Source organism: Scophthalmus maximus, chromosome 11 (genome assembly GCF_022379125.1).
Source record: "Scophthalmus maximus strain ysfricsl-2021 chromosome 11, ASM2237912v1, whole genome shotgun sequence".
Classification (NCBI taxonomy): domain Eukaryota; kingdom Metazoa; phylum Chordata; class Actinopteri; order Pleuronectiformes; family Scophthalmidae; genus Scophthalmus; species Scophthalmus maximus.
Window position 1 is genome coordinate 6,980,133 of NC_061525.1, and position 26,993 is coordinate 7,007,125.

At 45.7% G+C, this 26,993-nt stretch overlaps 1 protein-coding gene across 7 annotated transcripts in view; it reads right to left on the minus strand.

Annotated features, from left to right (window-relative positions):
• The window catches only part of nectin1b (nectin cell adhesion molecule 1b), a 138,586-nt gene extending 117,024 nt beyond the window's left edge, over positions 1-21,562 (minus strand). For 4 of the 7 annotated variants that reach the window (XM_047335617.1, XM_047335616.1, XM_047335618.1 and 1 more), the window contains exon 1: positions 20,614-21,561. In XM_047335617.1, the coding sequence (XP_047191573.1) occupies positions 20,614-20,665 (52 nt within the window). In that variant the 5' untranslated portion in view covers positions 20,666-21,561. Of the gene's footprint in view, positions 1-20,613 lie in introns of all 7 variants that reach the window. The other 3 variants (XM_047335614.1, XM_047335619.1, XM_035622722.2) reach the window with 3 other exon arrangements.
• Between the last annotated feature and the right edge of the window lie 5,431 nt (positions 21,563-26,993).

The window sequence follows — 26,993 nt, forward strand, 5'->3', positions numbered from 1 at the left end:
ACTAACACGTTCAATTCCTGCACCTCTCTGGAGATACCGGGGCTGGGTGTTTTCCCCGAGCAAGCGAATCGCTACACTGCACACAAAACCTTTGTCTTTCGTGATGGCAAGTGTGAAGGCGCCTCTGAAGCTGTCTCATACCCAGAGGTAGTGTCTGAATCGCTGCCCTTAAACAGGCAAGAAGGCTTATTTTTTTTGTTGTTTTTATTCTTTTAAACTGAATAAAGAAAAGGTTGTGTTAAACTCCACCAACACACGAGGGAGTTTTTTTTTAATCTCAAGACACGGGTCAACTCATTCAGAACGAAATAAAAGACGTCCTTCTTTTTAATTTCTGTGCCGAGTCAAAACAGTGTCTCTTTGTTGCCTGTTTGGTTCCAGCTTCGTAGACTATTGATTACAACATGCATGATAACACTATTGTTGATCTGTAGTTGAAGGCCACATATCGTAAGAGAGACAAAAGATCTCGTGCAGATGTTGTAATTTATGGAACTTGATCAAGGTAAATAAAATGCTCTTTTTAACTAGAGAGCCCTCCGCATGTACTTATCAGGCAGAACTTCTGGAGAGAGTAGCGTCATATTAAATATATTCTAGTCTTACATTGTTTAAGGTTAAAATTGAAATCCCTGGATTAAAACCTGTATTAGGTGCAGCACCGAAAGCCTGTGATTCAACCTGTGTTCACGTTACAAATCCATCCGCGGTGACCACATCGAGCAGACGCGACTAACAGCTATGAGTCCTCATGCATGCATCAACATGTTGGGTCCGGGTAACACTGCGTCCTTTGCATTCGTCTGCGCTCGCATCACTGCTGGGTTCATAGAAGCACAATCCTCGCACAGCCACCGCACATCTAAAAATACCCTACATTTATATTTCAGTTATTTCACTCGAATCAAATCGAGGCGAGCTTTTCCCCCGCGCTAATGGATCCCACACAATGACACTGACTAGACATCAAAGTTGGATAAAAAGGGCTTTGAAATGAGGCCATTATTGTAATTCATGTCTTTCAAGTGCTGGACACATATTTGCAACACATTGTCACAGCAAATGTATTTTTTTTCCTTCTCCATTCCCTTTGGATGCCCTCGTTCTACAGACACCTTTCAAGTCCAAAACCTTGTCCATGCATTTGCGGTGCTTTAAAGTAATTGTTGTACATGTGGGCACTAGTTTTGCGTCGAAAAGAATACTGTGAAAAATGGCTTTGTATAGGAGACAGTGGAGCTTTCACAAGCCACCAATCCTGTTAGATTACATCCTCCAGCTGATAGAGGATCTGCACCAACACAACTGGTGTACATCCAAAACCGACCTAAGCAAGAAAGACAACTTTGCAAAATGGCAAGACGGTGTATCCATATCCCGACCGAAGATACGGTTGCTTTCAGCATTTGGACAAAAGGGTTTCCGAGGAGCAAGTCTCCTCCAGGGCACAGAAAATGGAGACGAGGTAAACTGAAACACCAGGACCAATATTATCATCACATTTACTCTTGAGGCATTTTGGCAAATACTCAAATCCTGGATGGCTTAGAATAAGAGAAAGTAGTTCATGGTTATTAGCTCTAGGACACTTCAGAGGGACACACGGTGGATGTTGGACAAGTTATTGACGAACCCAAAACTTCAACTAAAAGTGAAATCGCCCAAATCATAAATATAAACCCCAAAAAAGGTGACGAATATAATTGCAGAAGAAGCCAAGAAACCGCATTTCACTCAGACACTCAGAATTCCGATTGGATCAGTGGGGGGGGCGTCTCCTATCAAGGGAAATTACAAACATCAGAACCAGGCCAAAGAATTGTCATAGAGCGGTGCTGTAATCAGATTTTTGGGGTTGGGCCTTTAAGTCAAGTCAAGCCTCTTCTCTATGGAAAACAGCCCTGTCAGGACCTGCGTGGTGGGCCCCCTCTTTGTATCACTGTCATTTAGCATCTGCACCGGCCTGTCAAACAGAATGCCACCCCTTGCACTGGCTGCTAGCCCCCGCATGAGACAGGATGCTGAACAAAGGCCCCGGGATGATAGATGACGTTATACGACGACCACTGCTTTTGTCGGTGAACGGGAGGGGGGGGGGGGGGGGGGGGGGGGGGGGGGGTTGTCTCCCTGACATCCACTGATGGATATGATTCTGAAAATATGTCAGTGTGTGAGATGAAGCCATTAGAGGAAGCAGGGAGAAAAGGCAACGGCAAAGGAGGCTGGAAGCCGGCGACATTAGCAGACCTCTCAAGGACATAGGTTAAATTACGACTACGTGGAGACACGGCAATTTGTGTCATGAAAGCTTTGACATTTGCAACAGTTGGAGGGGAGACATCTTCTGCAGCACAGGAAGCAACGTAGTTTCACTTTGAAAAAGACAGGAAAAAAAGACGGGTGGGTGCAGCACGAGCAGCACAGTGACTGGGCCGACAAAGAAAAAGGCCGGTGCCAGAAAACAAATCAACTAAATCAACGGAGAATCCAAAGAAGCGGATGCCACAGAGCTGGACTCGCTACTTGCGAAAATAACTTTGCCAAAAGAGTTTTGCTTGAAGTCCAAAAAAAGCTGTGCAGGCCCAGCTGTTGTGATGTGAAAATATTCACCATCACTTCCTCAACAACATCCCCCCCCCCCGCCCCGCCCCATCTCTCACTGACATATGTTATTTCCGGGTGTTAAGCGTTAAACTCGTGTGTCTTCTCTGTGAGCTGCAGCACCTGGAGGGGTTGTGAGTCACGATGGCCACAGGCGGGCAGACGGAGCAAATGCCACCGCGCCGCGCGGGGGGGGGGACACAGCCATTCGCTATCTGAGTAGGCAGCTGAGTCTCAGGAGATGCAGAGAAAAGAGGGAATTGGCATTTTACCACGCAACTGCATCGCTGGGAACCGAGCGGAGTGATAAGCAAATAACAGACTTAACAGGAATTTAACGGAGGCAACGGCAGCTTTGGAAAATCATCCAAGAGACGACCTTGATGGTCTTTACTGTGTTCGACTAAAGCTAAAACAATGTCAAAAACGTGTTAATTTATGATTAGGTTTTACAGAAAAAAAGGGTACATTCCCCCGTGGATTACAATTGCAAACACAAGTCAATATGCTGCAAAGAGCCAACATAATAGAAAATCTCACTATAGCGTATCGATGTACAACTCTGGCTTTTCTTAAAATGCAATCTGTCACAAGCAATACCGGCTGAGATACAGTGTGAACGTCACAGATCAGTGGAGCCGAAGGAATCACTTTTTTTTGGGGGGGGGGGGGGGGGGGGGGGGGGGTTCCTTAGAAAAATGGACACAAGTAGCCCTGCTGCGTTGTGTACCGACCAGCGTGTACACTACGCGAGAAATCCTAATGTCAACTACAAGTTTTGACACAAAGTAATAACACAGACATTTTGAATTGTAATTGTATGTGTTTAGCGTATCTTCTCTGGCTCCAGTGGTGTTTTGCACATCTCTGCCCCGAGGCACCGAGCAGAACCCAGGTCTACGCTCTTTCGTGAAAAATGTATTTGAAGTGCCTCGTAATCACTATCTTCTCTCTAATTTAAAGGGGCAGTACGCGATTTTGGAGAGTGCTTGTCTCTCTCTTTGTTGTTGTTGTGATTTTCCTGCTCCGGCGGGGCCGCGAACCCGGCGCGCGCACAGAACCATCAGATCGCAGATTTATACCAAACGTGTTTGGCTTTAGAATCTCTTACTGCCCTTTTAATATGAAAGTGAAGATAAAATTCGTCATTATTCCCCCTGGTCATTCGGCAGCACAAACGCAACAGGCTCCAACAGAATCCATCGGGCTGCCTTTACGTGCTTCCTACACATATTGCACGCGGTGTGAATGGCAGAGGTCAAAGAGCAGCGACAAACGGAGACCAAAGTGTGCTCTGAGTGTGACACACCTGGCAACAGCGCGTCAGACCTCTAGATGAGCGCGATTAACCCCCCCCCCCCCTGGCCTGCGAGCTTTGTTTTCCTCTGGAGGCATCTGCTCCGGTGGAGCACTGCAGGCTGCAGGAGTTAATGTACCGGTGGAGAGAGAAGGCCAGCTGCAGGCCTGGAAGGTCCGGGACGGGGGACGGGCGACGGGGGACGGGGGACTCCCGTGAGGCGAAAAGACACTGAGTCTTGGATCGCACCCTTGCCTGCACTGTCTCATGAAGACAGCCAGACATTTGTGCCAAACGGGTCAGCCGCGGGGCCAGCAGCTTGTAAATAAGACATTAACCTCTGTGTTTACGAAGGAGCAATGTGGTTTCTTCATTGCAAAGTGCTTTTCCATAGCGGTTCAGTACTGTAGCACACAGCTCCCTATGGTGGGGTGGGGGTGGGGAGGAAGAGGAATAAAGCTTGTCAGTTTTTTTTCTGGGGATAAAAATATTAAATCTCTCCCTTTTCAGAAAAAGAGGGCCCATTTTCATTTTCCGCCGCTCCCCCTGCTTCTCAAAACCAACTTGATGGGATAAAAAAACAAACGAGTTTCCGTCGAGGATATTTGCGCCAGCCAATCAATCAATTAGCTATTAGCGCCGAGATAAGTCCTCCGTCTCATCATGTGGAGGGGAGCTGCACACTGATGCGGCGGAGTGCACTTACTCGTGCACACAATGAGGTCAGCACGTGACCCCCCTCCGGTGCTGGGTACAAACACAACATCCCTTCTGCAGAGCTCTGGGCAAAGCGTTAAGGACCATCTGACTGAATCCTTAACATGATGCTGCCCTGACACATCGCGTTTGGAAACACAGGCCGCTGCGTCTGCGTGTGTGTGTGTGTGTGTGTGTGTTACTAAAAATACGCCCACACATGCAAGCACACTCTGGGGGATTGGATAGTAGAGTAGTACCTCAACGTGTGTGTGACTGTGTGCGTGAGAGAGCGACTTTGCACGAAAGAGAAAGCCTGCACACACAAACACACAAACACACACACCATTGTGACGCAAGAGTTGCAGCCGTGGTGCCGGAGCTCACTCGGGCTCGTGGACGTATTCATCCCCACCAACACTTAAAACACATAACAGACGGGGGAGGAGCAAACAGCTTTATCCTAATAAATCACACAGTAAGACTCCCTGTGGAAAGGTTACACGTTTTCTAATTCAATCCTTCTCTATTCATCTCGGTGGGATTTTCCCCCGTGCAGCCTTTGATTTATAGCACATCAACTGGCTCTTGAGTTTTGAAGAATTGTTGATTCAACGGAGGCTGACAGCTCCTGACAGTCCCCTATAAATATCAATCATAAATCTGGGGTTCAATTCATGCTGGTGAATAATCTTTAAGATATAGCCAGCCAAGAATATTAATTAACTAAATTTAATTAATCCTCTGAATAAACTGGTGCAGGAAGTTGTCTCAGCCACCCATGGCTTCATTGCCTGAATGAGAAGTCGCATGATGATATTTCACTGCAAACTTTAAGAGCTGTTTGAAAGTAAGTGCCTCAAAATATGTACGTTCATTCAGTGTGCAGCTTTCTTTTTCTTTTTTTTTTAATTAAACCTTTGTTTAACCAGGGAAATCAGCTGAGAGCCAAAACCTGGTTTACAATAATGACTTGGCAATTTAAAAAAAAAAAAAGACAACTGCAGCCGGCGTGTAATCAGGCAACAAACCTGTGGGGGCACGTCTTTAGACTCCCGCAAAGCTCGAGAAATAATCAACAATTATGCGGATTCGAATAAACCTGCATTATCATGAAACAGTAATGCCAGTAATCCTCTCGTTACTCATAACGTCTACTTTCACATCTACCGCATGACAATCAGCGCCGTCTATCCAGGCTAGAGCTAAACAAATGAGTCTACACATGGAGCACAAAGGGCTTATTCATGCCTGGGAGATCCTGCTTCCCATCCTTAAAAAAAACCAAAACGCCTTCAATTCGAAATATAACACAGCCTCTAATGGCAGTTTTCATCGGTTCTCCCCTTTCATTTTTTCAGTCCTTTCAAATGGAAAACAAAACAACACACAAAAAAAGATTTGTCAGATGAGGAGTCACTTCAAGGTGTGCGGGAAGGCAAACCTCAAAGGGTGCAAGGATGAGCCTTCCATTTCTGGCTTTTGTTTATCTCGCGGGGGGATCTTAGAAAGGCTATATCATTCATTATTCAAACTGTATTTGCAGAATACAGACTCTTAGCTGTGCTTAGTTCTAGAGCCACTCGTTGTGTAAATGTTCAATGAACCAGATCTTTGCTCCGGGGATTACCTTGCAAATGCATGACTAACTGTCATTCCTATATTCAATGGAGAGGTCGTCCACAATAGGCATATACTGTTACACTATCATACAAATAACAGTATTTTGTACAGCGCTTTTTGAGTGCAAAACTGCCAGTCAGCCTATCACTTTTCCACTTTTTCCAGCATAATACCACTCGTCTTCATTTTTCTAACAGTTTCTCATTTCCCTCAACACATAATACAACGATCCTCACAGCCATCTGTACTTAACCCCCCCCTTGTGATTGTTATGATTATTAATTGTGACTGAAGATGCCTAATGGTGCTGAAGATTTTTTCTGTCTCGAACATACATTAACCTTTGGCAAAAGTCCAGCGACCGACAATGATTGCAGGTCAAAGGACGATATTTTGATGATTTTTGCGGTTGATGTGCTGCAGATTGTGAAACCGACGGCATCTATAAGTCTGTGATCCGTCCAATTATTCTACAGATACATACTTTTAGTGCGAGTGTAACTTGGGAAATGGCCTGATTTTCACACTGCATGGGCATGCTCACTTCTGCAACTTATAATAACCTAGAAGGTACAAACAAGCGGCGTGTGTCAATTACCCCAGACAATCAAATAAAGCACACAACTGAAGTGTGCGTGCATGAACAAACAGCAAAGTCTTAATCTATGCGATAAGTAGTTGCATTCTCAGATGGCAGCACGTTTCTGCTTGATGGATTCGCTGAGCTCAAAGCGTGAAAAGCAGTTGTGGACGTCAAGATTCCCCTGACACTCATTCACCGATGATCAATTTCCCATCCTCCATCCCCTGGCCTGCCCTCACACATCAGCATCAATTCAACACAAGTAAATACAGTGAGTGGCTTAATGCATTTTCCTCTCCGGGGATTCGGCAGACCAAAATGGCACCGGGCGAGTAAATAAATAAATATCATGCTGAGTGGTTGAGTGGATCGCATTCTGTTGACTAGTGGAGAACTTTTTTTTTTTTTTCCATCCCCCTCTGATGTCCATAAAAAGGGAATGGAATTCTTTTTAGTGGAGGCTTCTGAGCATAAACAACCATGGGCACGGCTGCAGCAGAGCACAGAGTCGGATGATACTAAAAGTAGGCATAAAGCTTAAGTTCAAATGAGGAGAGAGGGGATGCAGGCGTCCCTTGTTAGGCAAATCAAAAGGCACCACTGTCGAGTCAGCATGTGCACTTAAGGAAGGCTAATTAAGAGTCCTCTTGGAGCGTGGCGTCCATTCAAAGTGCAATCAGGACGTTGGCACAACACGGACTATGGAAATCACTTTGGCTAACTAGGTCCATCCACAGTGCGCCGCCGTGACATAATCCTGTGGAGAGACGGTTCACATCCCGTCGCTGCACCAGTCCATGTCAGGCTATAACTGTGCTGCCCCACGTTGACAATGAGAGGAGGGACAAAGAGAAACCAAATTGAAGCCAGATTAAGGCGCATACGTCGACAAGACTTGAGCTTGAATGAAACTTTACTCGGCCCCTGTTTCATAGCATAACATCGTACGATTCGATTAATCTCTCCAAGCGCATAAGCCAGTGCGCTGCGCCCACAGAGCACAGCCGTTCTCACCCCGCCTCTGCACAGCAGCAGCTGGATAAGCTGTGATAGGACGGAGGGCACGGGAAAGAGAATGCAACGCATCCAGTGCTCGACACCTCGACCTTGACTTTGAGATACTGTCTCGTCTCTGTCTTTTACACACTGCTGGAAAAAAAGGGGCCCCGGTCCAATTACGGGCACATGGGTACAGCGTCTTGTCAACTTCAGCTCCGACTGTACATTTTGGGCAGCCCGGAGTTGCTCGCTCGGAGTTTAAATTGACAGGGCTACCTCTCCTGTCACAGCCTCCTGTGTTGCTCCGTCGCTGGTGGGCGACAGTGGAGCAAAATAAGCTGTCGGAGGCCTCTATGCAGATAGTGACAGCACCAAAGGACGGTGGGTGCCGACAGCCGACGTAGGAGGTCTGACTCTTGTTAAGAAAACACGTGGAAGCGCACTGTAACTCACAGACAGCACGTCGTAGTCGAATTTCACGGAGGAGATGTACACCTGACGCCATAGTTTAGTCTATCCGCCTTGACATGTTGATGTGGCTACGTGAACGCCTACCGGAGCTCTGCAACGCGACCAATGGCCAATAGACCCATGACGCCTAAGACACAGTGCTGAACAAGTTGTGTCAGCTTATCAAAGTTGAACGCTGAAAAGGTAAACAACAATTTGGATGAAATATTGATCATTCAAGTCAATCAATTGGAAAAAAAACTGGATGATTTGCTGCTTAGTACGAATTATTGGAAATGAAAGACCTTTGGTTCTGGGACTGTTGGTCAAGCAACATATTATAGATCGAGTAATTTGATTAGAAACTTTTAAATGTTAACCAATAATCACAAATGTTATTCTTTTTTCTCTAGAGTAAAACAAACCCAGATTTCTCAACTTTATTACATTTAACCTGGCAGGCTCAGCATTGCCCTAACTGAATCCCGTGGCTTTTCCCCGATTTGAAAAGTGGGAATGGCTGCAGTTCAGTGGCACCGGCGGGGCGGCAGATGCATTTGATCCAAACACCGGCGGATTACTAATGAGGAGTTGACCTATAAATGACACTTCAGAAATGACAGTTACCAATACTGACCTTTGAAAGCGGAGTAAATAGAAAGTGCTTCTCCCAAAGCACAGCACTCTGCATGTGCCAGAGGTCAGTACCGCGACTCCATCAGACCCACTTAAGTAAAACATTCTCCTGGAATAAAATGCCACATTTAACATTTTGACCAAATGATCGTAGTGGAAGAGGCACGGCATATCTGAATGTCTAAACAACAGGCGGGGCAGCCTTGACTCGAGTGCAGCTGACAGACGGAGGAGCAAAAAGGGCGGCCTCACTCTGCAGAACCGCGGCTCTGAAATACGCCGGAGTGTTAATTGGAAACACGGCACAACTGCCTCCTCACTGAGGCGTGTCATTGGAAAGGAAATAAGCAGGAGCAGCAAGATATACAAAGACACTCACGAGGATAAAGGGACGCGGCTCAGAATGATCGGAGTGGGCAGATGAGATGACACTAAGTACACATCTGACTGAGGCAACACTGTAATCTCAACGCAGACAAGTAGCCCTCTGTTTAAAAAAGCCGGTACGGCAACAAAAAAAAAAGAAAAATTGTGATTTGTAATATCCAGGGAAATACATTTCCTTTGAACAAAGGAACATGACAAACTTTAATAAAAGTGCGAGAATAATGTGAAGAAACGATTTCATTTCATTCTAGTTTACTGGTGTCATTCACCGGTGGAATGTGTCTACTTTGAAATGTAATTACTTCCCAGTTAAAAGTCTGGAAGTTAACATGTTCGATGTCCCCTCAGGTTTCAGTAAAACTCTCAGGGCCAATTGAAACAAACTGCAGAATAAAACCTCAGAGATTATTTTTCTTCCCCAACAAATGACAACAAATATATATATATATTATTTTTTTTCAAAAGGCCCTGGGAGGATGTGACCGCATCATAGAGGTGTACTGCTGCACTGTCAGACGATACAGTTCTGGTGCCCCGATGACTGTCCAACACCCTACCCCCATTCCCTGACCTCTATTTCCCTGTTGGTCAGTCCGCAACAAATCCGAAAAGCCTCCCAGCATCTCCATGGCGACAGGCCTCAGTCGAGCAGATGGCCTCAGTGTGCCGCGCGGCAATTAAAGAGGGAGCGACGGGCAGGGAAAAGAAAGTGGGTCATGGTCGGGGGGGGGGGGGGGGGGGCGGCAACGCAAAGCTGTCTCTGCCCAGGGCCTGCGCCTAGGTTGTACGCATGTGCAACGCGCGCGCGTCTGCGCCTCGGTGCACTCCTCCCGAGTCTTCCCAGCAAAAGCAAACACCCACCCCACGCCGGTCACAAGGCGTCAGCAGTGTGTGGGTGAAGAGAGGGGCGAGGGAGACCAAGGGAGGTGTGGCGCATTACAAAACTGCCCCCGATTCTCTCTCTCTCACACACACACACACACACACACACACACACACACACACACACACACACACACACACACACACACACACACACACACACACACACACACACACACACACACACACACACACACACACACACACACACACACACACACACACACACACACACACACACACACACACACACACACCTCCAACGGCGACAGGTCAGACAAACTTCCACCAGAATTACATACGCAAATCCCGCCACCAAATCAATAGGATTAATCCTTTAAATCCCCCACAACGGCGTACAGAATCAGACCCATCTTATTTGGATTTCTTTCCCTGGAGCGCCACTTACTCTTACAGTAATTACTTCTTTTTTTGTCATGGCTTAACCAAAATTCCACTAACAGCGGGGATGAAACGCACCCTTGACGGCGTGGGGTAAATCCAATCAGTTTCATCCAAACTTTCATCTCCACCGAGGAGTCTATTGAAACACGGGGCTAACACTTCATCTTGACTCGGACTCACTCGTAATGCAAGATCTGATTGAGCCTCTGAATCACTCGGCACTCAAATTAAGAACGGCTTTAATTAAACTAATTATGAAGACAATAAGATCTTTGGCACATTATGGAGCTTTTAATTTAATTTACTGTTTTATGTTACATGATATTCTTTCAATTACGCAAACTGCAACTCGTCCGTATAGAAGATTGGGGGGTTCTACAGGCTTCCCGCACAGAAATAGAAAAAAAAAGGTCTAATGAGATGGGGGAAAAAAATTGAAGGAACTTATATTTGAGTTTTTTCGTCCAGCGAGCATCCCCGATGTGCCTACACAGAACTTCAGCCAGGAACATAATTTCAAGGCAAACTAGAATCACCCTTGGAACGTAGCCTCATTCACAAACAGCATGACCTTCTACAAACTCCAAACCCCTGCTGGGTCTACATGTTAATCTCCATTTCCCCTTTTCCTTTTACAATTTGACCGTAATTTTTTCCTTGCATTTTTTTTTCATACAAATTATCCAAACAAAAAATGTATAACATTACAACCCATTCTTCAGAGCAATTTCAAAACTTGGCATCCCGAGGGGTATGAGTCTGCAGGTCGTAAGAGGGAAGGTATTTCGAGGGTTTTAAAAAGGCTCTATATCAAGTTTCTCATTCCAACATTTTGCTCTTCTTTAGCTTCTATTTTCAGTTTTACAATGCTGACGAAGAAAGTTGGAACAATTGCAAGTCTCTATCTGTCTCAGATAAATATTTACGATGCCCTTGCTCCGCGTGCACGGAGCATATTGTCAAAATGGGAGAAGAAACTCGACTCAGATTCATCAATAAAGGCAGGGAAATGCACTCTTCCCTCCCACTCTTCATCTGTGAGACTATGAGCTACTGTATGTGGGTGCCAGGTCAGTCAGTGGGTGTTTTGTGGCCACTTATATCTGCATAATTTATCATCATAAATGTTCTAACACATATTGTCGACACATGGGTGGGAGAAGGGGGGGGGGGGGGCTTGACCTCCTCAACTTTCTGTTTCTCTGGCCTGACGTGACATTTGGCATCCGCGTGGCTCAACTGACAATCCTGAACTACACAAAATGGGCCCGTGTGATTCCTTTACAGTATATCAAAGCCCTCTCCAGATTCCTGACTGGTTAATTCTACTTGCAGACCCGTAGCCAAGCAAGATGTGTGCTGCCAGAGCGGAAGCTCCCATGTGGAAACCGCTGGCAAATTTATTCAGCTGGAAGAGGCAAGACCAAGTGAGTCAGAGGAGGAGGAGGGGAGAGAGGGGGGTGGGGGGTTACAGCAGGCATTTTATATGCAACTATTCTGCATTAGAAACAATTTCCTTCAGGGGAAATAGTAAGAAGTAGCCCCGACCAGACAAAATGCCAATGCCTACAAGTAGTCAGATCCGGGGCGGCTATGACCCGGATCATTCTGTAACCTTAACCAAAGGGTTTTCTTTTTTACTTTCCAATCTGGACCGTAGCTCAACCTTACGCTTAGTGTTCCTTTACCCGCCATGCAGTCTTTTCCCAAAACCCTGTATTTTTAGTTGCCAAGTGCTGATACAACAGGAATATCCTACTGTAAAAAACATCAGCTAACGTTTTTACAAATCTGGAAATGTGATTATGCTTTTCTTTTAAGAGCAATGTTCACCAGGAGACATTGCTATTCTCTCCAAATACAATGAAATCTGTAAATGCAAAACAGTTGCCAATGAACACACTGCAGAAAATAGTGGGGCCTGACCGGTGTCACTGAAATACTGGTGTTACCACACGTGTTGACAATTAAGCATAAAGAAACAAAACACATTAAATTGCATTTTCCAGGACAGAATTCACACTTTGACCTCCATGATTCTTCATTTCATAGTGTTAACATCCATCATTAACTTAAAATGCGCGGCCATATCTCACAGTAAAGTCTATTCTTCATCTGCACAATATCCTGCCTCGGATGGAATTGGAAAACATGCAACACATGTCCATTGACATATCATCATCGTCAAAACATTGCTTGGGCTGTAGAGGATGAGGATGCAAAGGATGGTAGAGGACAGGCAGGTACAGGAGCACCAGCACATGAGGAAGTCTTGCTTTTCAGCCGGCCAGTCATAATGATTGAAGCAGTGGCCTCCAATGTGCACCATTCTGTGACGGACACCTTAAGTATGGAGAGTAGTACTGTACAGTATGTGCACATCTTCAATTCATTCGTATGAGTCCCTTTGGTTTATATTATTATAAGTTGCTCCAAAAAAAAAAAATTCAGGCAGTGCTAACAGACGGTGTTACAGCTCGAGATAAAGGGATAAGCAGAGCCCCTTTCCCTAAATACAAAATCTACTGATAACAACGTGCCCTGCAGTGGCATTTCGGACATAGGCGGAGGCCATTCTGCACACCTGACTTTCTGAAAACAATGCGACTTTGGATTGAAATTCAGCCAGGCCTGAAAATGGGGAATCAATAGCAGACTACATTAGTTGCTGTGGCATAGACCCCACTAACAAAACTGAAGGATCAATGCCAAACTGCAGAACACCTCTTTGTTCATCTTCATCTCTCCAAGTTGAACCATGTGCACTAGAAAAAGAAAAACAGGCAGACTGGAGAATTTTCTACCACTCATGTGGCTTGACCTCAATCTCACTATAATGACAGGCACTGTGGAACCGTCCTCTCGTCAGCCGCGGCGCAGGTGGAGTGGGGAGGAATATTTGCTGGAATATTGTAATAAGTGTTCACATATAAGCAATTTAAATCCTGTTTGAATTTGAGCAATTGTCTTTAAAGTCGATCGTAGCCTGGAACGACATGAACATGAATGAAAGACGCGCACAGAGAAATATGACAGACTCCGAGCTGACCTGTTATCAGTCATATTTTTTCGAGTCTGTCTGCACAGGATGAGGGCACTAAGGAGCTTTGCACCAAGCTGCAGCACATTGGGAGCTTAGCTATATGTCAGGGAGAATAAATAAACCTGCGTTTGTGTTTTCTATCCAATCCCCCCCCCCCCCCCCCCAACTCACATTTACAACCATGCTGTTGCTTTGAAGCACAGTCAACTCCCTGGGAGTTATCAGTGCGGAATATTAAATGAGTGAACACTATCACTCATTAAAAGGGAAAACATTGCATGAAACAAACCCCCTTTTGTATCAAGTGCTAACCGAGCCAACTCTCGACACACCACCACCAAAGGCAAAGCGAGGAGACAGGGGAGACAGGGGAGAGTGTGGGTGTGGGGGGGGGACAAGTTTGTTCACAGTAAATGGGAAAAATGTAAAGTTCTGGCAGAAGATCAGCTCTGAGCCTCACGAAAGCCCAGCTGTTGTGTCACAGCGACGGAAATGTCGATACTACTTTGCTTCTGAGCATTTCCGCACTGAAAGACCGAAGCAGCTGCAAAATGTTTGGAAATTTCTTCGCTATGTTCATGCGGCAAGCGTATATTCCATTTCAGCTTCACCCACGGAGGGAATTTATCAGTGGATGGCATGTGCAGCGGGTGAGCTGGAAGGCTAAAGGGATAGACAGATATGGTTTTTCGACAGGCGGTGCAGATGTATTCGGTATGGAGTTTGAGACGCTTCGTGCAAATATTCAGCGTAGAATTTTCGGCTGACCTGTTCCAGGTCGCATATTTGGAAAAATGTCCGAATTTGTTTTATCGTAAACACCAACAGTCTCATTAAATGGCTCTTTCAAATTCTTACGGCAGAAAGATAAACACTACCAAAGATATTATTGAAAAACTGTAATATACTGATTACCATTATTGAAAAAGTAAAAGTCATTTCTTATTGACAGTGGAATTATTATAGGTCAGTGCAGAGTCAAACAGTCAAAAAAAACATGGTAACAGCATCAACTTGTCCATCAAGTTTTAAAATGAATGACAGTCCACCTGAACAAGTTGTCCAGACAATCATTTTGGCTCCAAATCAGAAATAATCTCTGTCTATAATCACACACCTGAAAACGCACATGACCATCCGGGTACACTGTTCATGGGCTGCGTTGCCCTATACTTGACTTTGATTGGTTTGCAAACGACCGTACGTTTCACGTTGTGTGCTTCCAATTGGGCAGGTAAGCCTTTTCTCTCCGGTTCTTTTTCTAATTCTATGATGGTCAGCTGCTTTAACTTCCTGTAAAGGTCCGAAAGTCCGAACTATTCAAAAAATTGTTTTCACACAAAGGAATTGAATGGATTTTGGTCCATTGGTCCGGGCCGTGGTCCGACGCACCTTTCGCACCTGCAATTTAGGTCTGGACCAAACAAAGTAAGCGTGAGAACCCTTAGTTGCACGAGGAACAGCAATGTGTTTTGGTTTTTCTTTTTTTTTTTCCTGGACTTACGGTGAGGTGGAACTGTTACTGAGCGTAACCAACGCTTTTCATTCACCACCCGTAGTCCATTATTGACTGATAAGACCCAATGGGGGAGCAACTGTGGGCGACTGCGCCATAGTTCCCTAAAGTTTTTGTTCATGCCCTTGCAGACTAAAATGCAACCGTGGAGTTGTGTAACCAAAAATGGGCCAGCAGCGTTTTCCAAAAGTCTCCATTAGGAGATTTAGAAACTCCTGAGTAGTGTGGACACCAGGTAGCAAAAAAGATATGTTTTAAAACTGAAAAAAAAGTGTGGATGCAGCCCCAGTGACACTGCTTGATGGGTTTTGGTAGCACTGGTATCAGGTCATAACTCAGCTACCACAATGGACTTATTTCCACCTCATAGGATCAGTTTCCGCCTTAATCTTTAGTTGGCGTTGCACTGTTATTAGTTCTTCTTTGCTCCTCAATGGGGGCAGTCCAGCCCAGCTGCCTGTTTTGAATTGACTTGTTCAGGCAGTCACACAGGAGGGGGGCGGGAGCCGGGCTGATCAGATCTGCTTTATTCTAAAGTCATGTAGCCTTAGTGGAAAGACCAGGAATTATCCACTCTCTCAATCCCAGATCAACCCGCGACTGAATGCCACAGTTGTATACCCGAACACAATGAGCAAAGAAAGGTATTCCCATATGATTTGGGTTTTTATGGAGAGACAGAAAACCCATTAAAGAAAACATAAAAATGATGAATTAAATGGCTGCATTCCCTTCACACTGCAGCTTGGAAAAACAAAGAAATTTATGCATTTCCTGGAAGAAATAAATATCTTTTTTTTTTTAGCTGAAATGACTTATTACAGGTAGTAACTATATAACAGAGCACTAACTGGGAGAAATAGTGCAAAGAAACTTTACAAGCTACTGCCAAGCCAAGACGGTGTCACACAAAAACAGTGCAGACGGTCTGAATCCCTCCAACGTGTGAGATTATTTACTTTTTCTTCTGAAGATTTATATCAATGCAGGAACCATAACAAGCCTACGCTCGGATAGTGGAACAACGATCCGACTAACGCCAAGGAAAATATGGAACAAGCGCAGTCGGTCAATGCCATTTTCATTCTCAGGAGCGGAGCAGGAATCTAACCATTTTTATCCCTTTACAAGGATTGGCTAAAAAGAAAGAATGACTCGACAGATTAATGCCAAATCAGGAAATCTCAGGCCGAGATGTGATCCACTCTATTGATTTCCTTTTCCCCTTACTTTGCAGATTCTGCGATTTGGGTTGAAACAGAATGGGAACGTCAAGGATTTAAAGTGTAACATCGCAGCGGCAGCGTGATAAGCCAGTGCAAACGCGATTGACGTGTTTTCCATCCCGATCCAGCATGGTGACTGTTTGGAATGAAGGAGGCGAAGGAGCAGGAGGGGACATGCAACAGACACTATGCAGTAAAACAACTGAAAACACTACATATGATACCGAACGGCATGTTCTGACAAAACAATTTATCTTGGAACCTTAGACAGCCGGTGTCTGGGACAAACATTGCTTGTGATATTTGACTAAAACTTCCCCCATTCCCTAAAATAGCTTTGGTGGCGGGGGGGGGGGGGTCAGATTCAAACAATTTCATCATCGCAGAGATATGCAGAAGAGCTGTAAGCTCCTCACTCGAGGCCTTGAAACATTAATTCAGTCCCAATCGTGACCAAAATCCTGCATATAAAACCACATGCCCCGAACAATGGCAGAGCAGAACCTAATACAACATTCATTCCCCTTTTTAATACTATTTGTGCAGTCCTCTGCACGCAGAGAACACTCCATTTTGTCATAACCTTTTCATTATTTAGCTTCAGTGCTTATCATCATGTTTTATTCATCTATTTTCACGATATCCTCCTTGCCCACAGACCACAAGGTCTGGAAATGTACGCCAGGCACTAGGATGGGTCCTCTTGGATCAACCCATTGTGACATGTGGAACAAAGTTAGCTCATTTAAACATTTTGACATTGAAAAGAGTAAAAAGGAAGAAAAAAAATCACTCCTGAAATTAACTCAATTTCCAGAATTATAGCAGCGAGGCCTTGCGGAGACATTCCGTGCAGTGTTTGGAGAGGGATTTGCTAAAGAGCTGACAGCAGAACCACAATGAGCTAAATGCTCAAAGAGACGAAGTTTGAGTGGCCAAGTGCCTCCATTAGTTCCTGTGGCAAAAGTGAAGCTTAATCTCCTGTCAGCTCCCCTCAAGCTCGTCTCCCAGGACTCCGAGCTCCCTCTCCCATCCATCACCTCGGCGGGGACCAAAGGGAGACTCCCCAAGGGGAATGGGGATCAGAGAAATTTGCATTCACACTAACCATCAGTGCCCGACAATCCCATAGTGGCTGTCTTCATTCCACCGTATCACGACTGTCATCCAGCCGAAATACAAAATGCCACGGACTGGCAATTACAGTTTTCTTCAAAAGGAGAGCAAAAAATGAGCAAAGTCAAAATGCTAATTACAGTGTTCCAGCGGGGGCAGCAGTATTCCTTCCATGGCACATCTGAAGATAACTTTCTTTTTCTTTTTTTCCCCTGCCTGTTTCGCTGCTCATCATCATCAAACACCTACTTCAAAACTGTTCGTGAACATGCATGCAATTCTACTCAGACACCCCCCACAACTGTTCAGTCGATCAACCAGCCCAACTGAAGTGGGTGACATTTTGTACACAAAAGGCGGACTTCAGCTCCGTGCTCCGAATGAGTCCGAAAAACAACAACACGCCGCAGCGTGTGTCCGTCCGTCATGAGTCAAATATGAACCGTCGTGCGTCGGGTTTCGGTGACGGGCTTATGCACAGAAACCAGGTGGCCCGCTCTGCAATTAACCCCCAAGAGTCAAAACAATAAAACTGTCCCTCAAAAGGAAGCAGGGAAGCATCGCCCGCGGTTTACACCTCTCGGGAGACGTCACGTGACAACCAAACAAGCCAATAATCACAGTTAAAGGACAGTGACACACAACGTTAGCAGCTGTGTTGTGATATTGCTAAGGAGTGTGCACACAACTGAAAATTCTATAGAAACTCATCCAGGAGACTGCATGAAATGATGCAGGGGCCTCCGGCAGAACTATTTGAACACGCATGGTGCCAAGTTAATACAGAGACTATAATTTGCGGCTTCAACATTTCAAAGGCAGAATAACAGCACATTCAAAGTCGATGCTTGTCCACCATTCAGCATTTATTTCCCAAATGTTTACTCCAACCAAGATGAAGAATTGGAGCCAGACAATCTCCTTATCCCACCGCCAAGGGTGATATCCGCATGGGCTTGTACGGCACCAGCACCCGGGGGTGGGGCCGAGGCATAAACAACCACCTGGTTGCTAACTCGATCCACACTCAATTAAATGTCAGTCTGGGATACTGGAGAGACCGGGTGATAATACAAGAGAAAGGCAACAGAGCTGCTGTTATTATTCACAGATCCATTATTCTCAATGTTCCTTTTATTTGATCATCTGTTTGGCTGGCCGCATTGGAATATTTTCTGTTTATGAATTTGGCACTCTCGTGTTTCCTACAAATGGTTATTACCATGACAGGCGCAAATGGTTTTCCCTGATGGATGGCTGCAAACGCGGTTTGCTGCAACTTGCATTTGTCGGGGGCCATTCCCACTTGTTTGTGCTTGGTTAATGAGGGTAGAGTCTGGAACATGCTGTATATCAATTAGACCATCAAAGGGGGTGGGCATTTATGGCTACACCCTTTAACCTCAGGGTGAAAGACCAAATTCTTGTTTTTGCATGTGAAAAGGAAAAGGCCCAAACAACAGCTGAAATAGAAACTTCCCCAAGCCCTTCCCTTCACGATGATGTCTGCGAGAGTGAATCACGCAGTCTTTTTTTTTTCAGCTTTAAATGCGCTGCGGCAATAAAATAAAGCAATAAGGAGCGAAATGCGGCGCGGCGCCCAATTAGGCTCAGAAATCAACTCCCGCTTTACTCAAATAAGACATTTCCAGGACGCTTTAAGAGCAATTTTTGAGACATTTTCCACTCCCTTGACTGAACAGCATCAAAAGATTTCCACCAGGAATCCCAAGGGAACCAGTTAATCCTGATCTTCTCCACAAGCAAAGGGATCATCTCAATGTAAATCAGACAGGTCTTTTGATCAAAGCATTCAATCAGTCTTAAACACATGACGCCATAAGGAGCCTCGATGCGAGGCAGGGTCAGTATCTAGGTTGTTCTCGAGCCCGAAGGAGGGGGGGAAAAAAGAAGAGGGGGAGGAAACAGCTCAGATGAAAGAAAATAATGGACCAGAAATGACTTTTCAGACTCATTAGGCTCGAAAAAAAGGATCACCGCAGCCAGATCACTCCAACGCGTACAATTCCACCGTCTATTCAAGACACGATCTGACATTTGTTGACCACACTTGACCCTCTCCCATGCCTTGCTCACAATGTGGGCGCCAGAGAGAATTTGTCGGTCCGAGATGTAAACAAACCAGTAAACTTTCTGCTAAGCCTTTAAAAGCCCCCCCCCTCTCTCTGCATAATGGATCACAGCACACATGCCTATCTACATGGTTGTTTGCTATTGGCCTGCTTTTGCTTTGCAATGAGAGGGTTACCACTCGCCAATAACCGGAATAATGATTGATCTATCCAATAAGAGTGAAATACACTGATGAGGCATGTGTTTTAAAAAAAGGTCCTCTGGGAAGCTTTTAAGTCAAGGTGATCAAAACAATCTCTCTCTCTCTCTCTCTCTCTCTCTCTCTCTCTCTCTCTCTCTCTCTCTCTCTCTCTCTCTCTCTCTCTCTCTCTCTCTCTCTCTCTCTCTCTCTCTCTCTCTCTCTCTCTCTCTCTCTCTCTCTCTCTCTCTCTCTCTCACACACACACACAGAGAGAGAGAGGCAATCAGACTTCTTAAATCCATTCACAACCTTTTTTGGAAAATATGAGCTGGGTCAATTATCTGGAAGACAAGTGTCAGTCAAGCCTGTGGGTCTCATTCACAGTGAAACAAAAAGAGTTTATTCTTCTAAAAAAAAAAAAAAGGTCTTGATTATTTATCATATCAAAACTAACCGACAGGAAAGTAACGGAAATAACTGGCCATTCAAGAGTTTCCAGTACGATGAGTCGTCGGACAACTTGTGGACCGCTGGCCTACACGGTTCGCACACATCGCCATCTGCCTGCAGCCGGGGGAAGTTCACGACCGTGCAGACAAATAAGTATTCTGCAGCCGTTTGGAGAGGGTTGGATTTCTAAGACCCCCCACACACACACACACACTTTCAAATTCTCCTGCACTCATTTGCACATGTTGCTCGGCAATCACGTCGATATCCATTCATGCATTGATCAAGAACCGTTGCAAAATAAATCGTGCTGCGCGCACACACACACACACACACACACACACACACACACTCAGGGTGGAGCTGCGGGATGAGGATGAAACCGGGCAGAGACATGCCTCGGACGAGTCCATACGTCTGCGGCTCACCTTGGATGTGCAGCGCCAACAGCAGTATCCATGTCCCCACACGCGTCGCCATGGCACCTCGACTATCCGGGTCCTCTTCTGGAAACCCGAGAGTGGATGGACAAGGAGCTCTCACTCGAGGCGACGAAGACCGAGCATGCAACTTCTGCAAAATCCCTCTCTGGGCCCCCCCCCCCCCAAAAAAAACAAAAAACTAGTCCCCTACCCTTGCTGAGCAGCGGCAGACTTTCGCAAAACTAGCGGGTCGGCGGTGCGCCTCGCCGTGCCTAAACGCATCGATTTCACGTCTGCAGCGTTCCCAGCCCCCCGGCTGGTGGAGAGTTTGTCCGAAGTGGAACCTGGCCCGGTTTCTCCCCCCCCCCCGAACCCCCCACACCCCAACAACAACAAAAAAAAAAAAGAGATCCAAGCGGCTGCAGATTTGCAGTGTGCGCCGACGCGACTCTTTGGGCAAACAGCAGGCGAGGAGAGGCGCGGAGAGCGCGGCGCTTCTACTTCAACCAGCCAGCCTTTGTTGCTCCATCCACCGCAGCGGCTGCAGGACTCTCTCTCTCTCTCTCTCTCTCTCCCTCCCTCTTCCAGGGGAGCTGCGGAGTGGGCGGGAGGTCCTCGCTCGACGCTGCACACCGGGAACTTTTCCCGACACTGTCACAAGCTGCGTGGCGCCGTTGCCGCTTTCAGTTCCTCAAGTTCCCGTCGGTCGCTCCGTCCGCGGCGCACGGCACAGCCCGGACAGAGCAGCGGAGCCCGGGCCGGTGAAGTTGCTGCAACTCGGGGAATGGTGGGATGCGTAAACCGCCCCCCCCGTCCCTTTCCTTCCTCTCTTCCTGCTTCCTTCTTTCTGTTCTTTCGGATCGGAACACAGCGCAGCTCTGTCCCCGCTATGCGCACTGGCCCCGTCGCTCTGCCACCACGGTGTGCTGCCGACTATCGCCGACGCGTCGGGAGAGATCGGGATCGGGTGACGTCGTGCGAGGGAGGAGCCTGGATCGTCCTGCGAAAAGGAACAACCACCGGCCGGAGGGAAGTGCGGTCGGCCACAGCAGCCCCTTCGATCGGCATGGGTCGGTGCAGGCCCCCTGCAAAACTTTTCCAGGGGGTCTCTCTCCCCCCCCCCCCCACACACACACACACACAAAAAAAGCCAACGTTTGCGGAGATGGGGGGAAAAAACTAAAGTCCATGATCCGTCGATGACACAGCGCGGTGGGTGTGGGGACAGGACAGACGCAGCCATGCTTGAGTGAATTCATGCATGAATCATAACTAAAGTACCTTCACTGTGGTGACCTTAAATAACTTCCATGAACAGCATACCCCCCCCCCCCTCACACACACACATGTTGAGAAAGCTGCCTGGACCCTATTTTCTATCATCATCATTTCCCCCCCCCCCCTCAAAATTAAATGAATCAGATTAAGCAATATTTAAATTGCATCAATCTAATTTATGTACAACGAGCAGATAAGCATTTCACTGTCTGACAGCCGTCTCGTAGGCAGGTGGGGCGTGGGCAGTGAAGGCCCACAAATAACCGGCTACACCTATCACCGATTACGTAATTTACTTCACATTAGTAAAATAACTGAGAAATGTAAAATGTGTTCCATATGCAGCAACCCCCCCCCCCCTTCGAAAAATCCAGGGAGCTCATCAATGACCCCCGCTGCACGCGAACCACAAGTCAAACAAATAATTCAGGGTGGGGGGCGGTGGAAGCCAAGATATGATCCAATTAGTCATCCTTGCATATTCTCACAGTGAAGTAACGCGTTGTAATCCAAAAACATGGGAGGTGACACACCTCCCATGTTTTTGAAGCAAAAAATGTCCCATCTAGGCCTACATATACACAGTATATGAGCTGGTTCGCCCTCAAAAGCCGGCTGTGAGAGATGACTACCAGTACACCCCCCCCCCCTTCTTTTTTTTCTTTTAATCCTCACTCCTCAGCTATCTCCTCCTTTTCTCTAGAAGCAGCCTAACAGGATCAGGCATGTGACGGTGCTGCCTGTGAACGAATGGGAGGATGAATGTGTGATAAGAGTTCCCTCTTGTGGACACCACTTCTTCAGATATAGTCAGAGTATGGACCTGGGCTCAAACATGCGCACTATTACGGCCGAACGCCTTGTTCGGACTTTGGCACGTTTTGCGCGGGGGGCTCCGAGATCACCATTCACCATCAGCGGCACGGAATTATCTCCATTATCTGAACAGCAAGAGGAATCACCCGGCACGGCAAAAGAGCCTGGGCCAATTGGTTATAAGGGTCAGTGTAGTGTTTGGGGCACCGCTACATAAATCACACAAATGGGAAAACCACATGCGAAGAAAACGCTCCCTTCTAAGTGAATGATGCATGGTTAATAAACATGCCCACAATCCTGTTTAATGCGATAAAACCACACGAGCGCATTGGTCCTGGCAGTACACAGATAAACCCGAGACTTGACATTTTGTTTTGTCAAACACAAAGCTGCGAAGAATAAACCTAAAGGGCTGCTTGAAAGTCTGCATGCTTATCCCAAAGTAATGGTTTCAGCATAATGGAATAACGTCAGCCGGATGCAGTTTGTAGTCTGCGGCTGAAACGTGTCGCTGTTTACCGACAAGGCACAAGAGGGAAAGTGGATTTCCCGGGTTATGAATAAAATATAAAGTGTGGATCAACTATGTCAATTGTTGGACCACATTTTACCAGTTGGAAGATAAACTCTTAACTTCATAAACCTTCAAAGGTCAGAGCAGCAGCCGCCAGGAGGAAAGTAGAGATGAGTAGTATAGTCTAAATCTGATTAACCTGGGAAATTTCAATTGGAGGAAAGGGGAACATAACCTCCCCCCACCCACCACCACCTGTTCAAGGACAACTACCTTAAATGTGCCCTTAAGCAAGGCACTTACCTAGTAACTGCCCCAGTGGCAGATGTTCATTAGTCAGCAATGGTTAGACTGTCCAGCTTGTGGGCGCGGAGCAGTTTGATTCTCAGCGCTCAGACCAAAACTAAAAAAAAACTCCCTGCTCGGCCAAACTGCCCGTGGCAGATAATGGCTAAACATCTCTGGATTTGCCCCTTGCCTTCGCTGCATTAACTCCATTGCCCCCGTCATCGAGCGGCCGGGGCTGTGATTGATTTACAGGCGAGCTGATGAAATTTGATACGCTCATTCTGAACTACAGCCTGGTGCAGAGCTCGAGGTGAGGCTGGAGCCGCTGGTAGAGATTTGGGAACTGTCATGCATAATGAAATATTTGGAGGTGCGTTAAATACGTGCATTAATCAGAAAACCCCTTCATCTGCCGCATTTACTGGGCCACGTGGAAACAACCCAACCCCGCTCACTTTATTCCATTCATCAATGACTCTGGCACAGGGTGGGAGCCCAATCTGTCTCAGTCCCAAAATCTGTCCTCGCCCCAGCTAGTGATGCAAACACTGATTCATGCAACGCGATATCTGTCGTAATCGGAGGCCCTGATGGAAGCTGTAACAAACTCGCAATTGTGAGAACCTTGGCAAAGTGCTGATGAGCGAAAACAGAATCCAGGTTTTGCCGCAAGTCCAGAATAGCCCTGAAATCTGCACTGGGGCGCCGAACCAAGTCTGCCACACTGGGGAGCAGTCAACTCTTTTGATCCAAAACCGTTTGTTTCCCTGGCCTGAAAAACACTCGGATGGGGGGAATCATGTACCCTGTAGAGACAGTCTCCAGCTTTCTGAACAAAGACAGATCTGTTCAATTAAATTCATTGTCGACCTCTTCACAAGTGAAAAAAAGTCTTACATACCCAAAAGACCATCCTCAGACAGGAAGCAGACTTCATTATGAGTTCAGCATGCAAACATCTGGAAACGACAAACACCCCATGTGAGGCTGCTGCTAACTCGTTCCCCCTCCGCATTTAATACAGTGTAATCACACTGCAGCAAACGAATGACTGACCGCTTCACGTAACGTCTTGATACAGTGGATGGTAATTGTTTTGACGGACATACTTATGTGGGTAATGTCTTCAATTCTGCGTTCTCCATAGAGACGGCTGCAGGGGCCTAAAGCTTGATTAATTCCAGATTACATTTTTCTGTCGACGACGTGTCGATGACTCTCCCAACACTTTACAGATAGGGACACAGGTGACCGTAGATGATTTATACACATAAGTATTGGAACCGCTAGACAGTGGATATGATTCATACTGGATACCATAATCTTTCTGTTCCCCCCCCACCACAGCGAGAGAGAAGAAAAGCCAACGGCGCACTGTGCGAGGCAGCTAATCTCATTCAGAGCAAACTGAAAGGTGTTATCAACCTTTAACAGTGTTTACTGACAGTGTATTATCTTTTTTTTTTTTTTCTTTCTTCAAATCTCAATCAAAGGGACAGAATCTGGCTCTCTGGCATTGCCAGCATGTGCTCTCAAATCACTGGAAGAAGGAAAGAGGAGGTCTGAAAGAGTTTAACTCTCAGTAGTGCCCCGAGAAAGGATCGGGGAAAAAAAGAAAAGAAAAAAAGATGGCTTCAGTATCTTCAGTAGCCCAGTGTTGGACAAATTGACAGGAAAATACCTCTGAGGCCTAACATAAGGAGAAAATGAAAACGATATTTTATGAGGTGTCTAACAGCTGGACATTGGTAAGTTATTTTAAATATACATGTATGCATTTGACATCTGACCTCTGTCCATGTTCTGCACTTCAATGGGACAAATATGCAAATGAAAACCTGTACTCTGCTGTCATGTGAAACGTACACTGTACCATATACGTTATGCTGCTTGCATATTCAATGGCATCCATTTGACTGTGCCACACAGAATGAATAGTTTTGTAGGTAAATTTTGGCCTTCATCAGGCTGGGTGTGTTTGCTCACAGCTCCATTTTGGTTCCTGATTTGAGACAAAAAGATATGATATCAAAGAGTGAAGCCAATACTATTCAACATCTTCATAAGGCATCAGTGGTCCTGCATTAATTCTTGATTTGTAGTATAATTCAATCGTAATGTACTGTCTTTAACATGGTAGAAATACCATACACTTGCTGCCATGTTTCTCTAAAATCCCTCTTAAGGAATGCACGTTTTAGTTAACGTATTAGCCTGTAGTTTTTGAACATGTAAATTTAAGATCACTGTATCTAGGTATTTTTTACAAAAGTGATTACTTGTAGCGTGTCATAATTATTAGAAAATTGGTAGATTTTAATAAGCAATTGAAATATTGAATTAAGTGATGCTGTTAAAGCTTATTGGTAGAAATATTACCAATGATTTGTTTAGACAGTGCCGTTAGGGTCAAAATAGATGCTAATGAAAGAAAAAAAACATGATATTACCAGGTCGTTTGTCATTAGAAAGGAAGCAGAGTTTCTAATGACACAGAGAAATATCTCCTAATCATAACAAAAGACCTTGTTACTGCAAGAAAACCAGGTGATTTTTCTTTGTCAAGTCGAATGCTGCATGCCCCCATAGTTCAGGGCTGTTTTTGTTTCATTTGAAAAACCAACCTGAGACACACAAAAAAATGATGGCTAACCCGACAAATACAGGGGACGCGCGGCGGCCTACAGCATTTCAAATTGTGTGTACTGAGCCAGGTATTGAGTCCTTTATTTATGAATCCTGATGTGTTTCAGCTACGAGACAAGGAAAGATGATGCACTTGTGCGAGTGGGCGGACGTGTGCAGCTGCCGCGTGTATGTGTGTGTGTGTATGTGTGAGAAAGACTTTGGATAATTCTTTCCTTTGGGGAGCATTTAGGAAAATGCCACTGGTACCAACTTAGAGAGAGGAAATCAATCTGTAATAAAGTCACATCCTGTTACTCACCTCCTACAGTCGACGGGTAAACTATTAGCTGGCAAATGAGTGAATAACACCTCACAGAACAGGCAATTGCATTGGCATCCGTGAGGATACAAGTGACCCCTGTCTGCTAACTTGCTGCCACTAATGAGTGAGCATTAGCTTTAGCTTATGGGGCTTGTTAACAAAGAAAGAGCTAGTGTGGCAAATAGCTGAGCGGACAGAGTTTTTCACTGGCTCGACGACATTATATGTGTAACATGCTGCCACACGAGGACACATATTTGTCAGTTGAATTGTGAGTTTACAAATTAATGTTTAATTTCTAAAAACCCAACCATTACCAACCCAACATGTGAATTTAATCTAATTGTTTATTTAATGTAATTGTTTTCCCATATTCAAAACTACCCTCAACAGTTCTCAGTGCTGCCGGAAACCAGAACCAGAAAGGGAATCAGCGGTGCGCCACCATAAAGTGTCCCCTGTCGGGTGCCCAGTTGGTTGCGGTTTGCAACTTTTCCACCAGTTGCTGCCAGAAAATTACAAAAATTATACACTGGG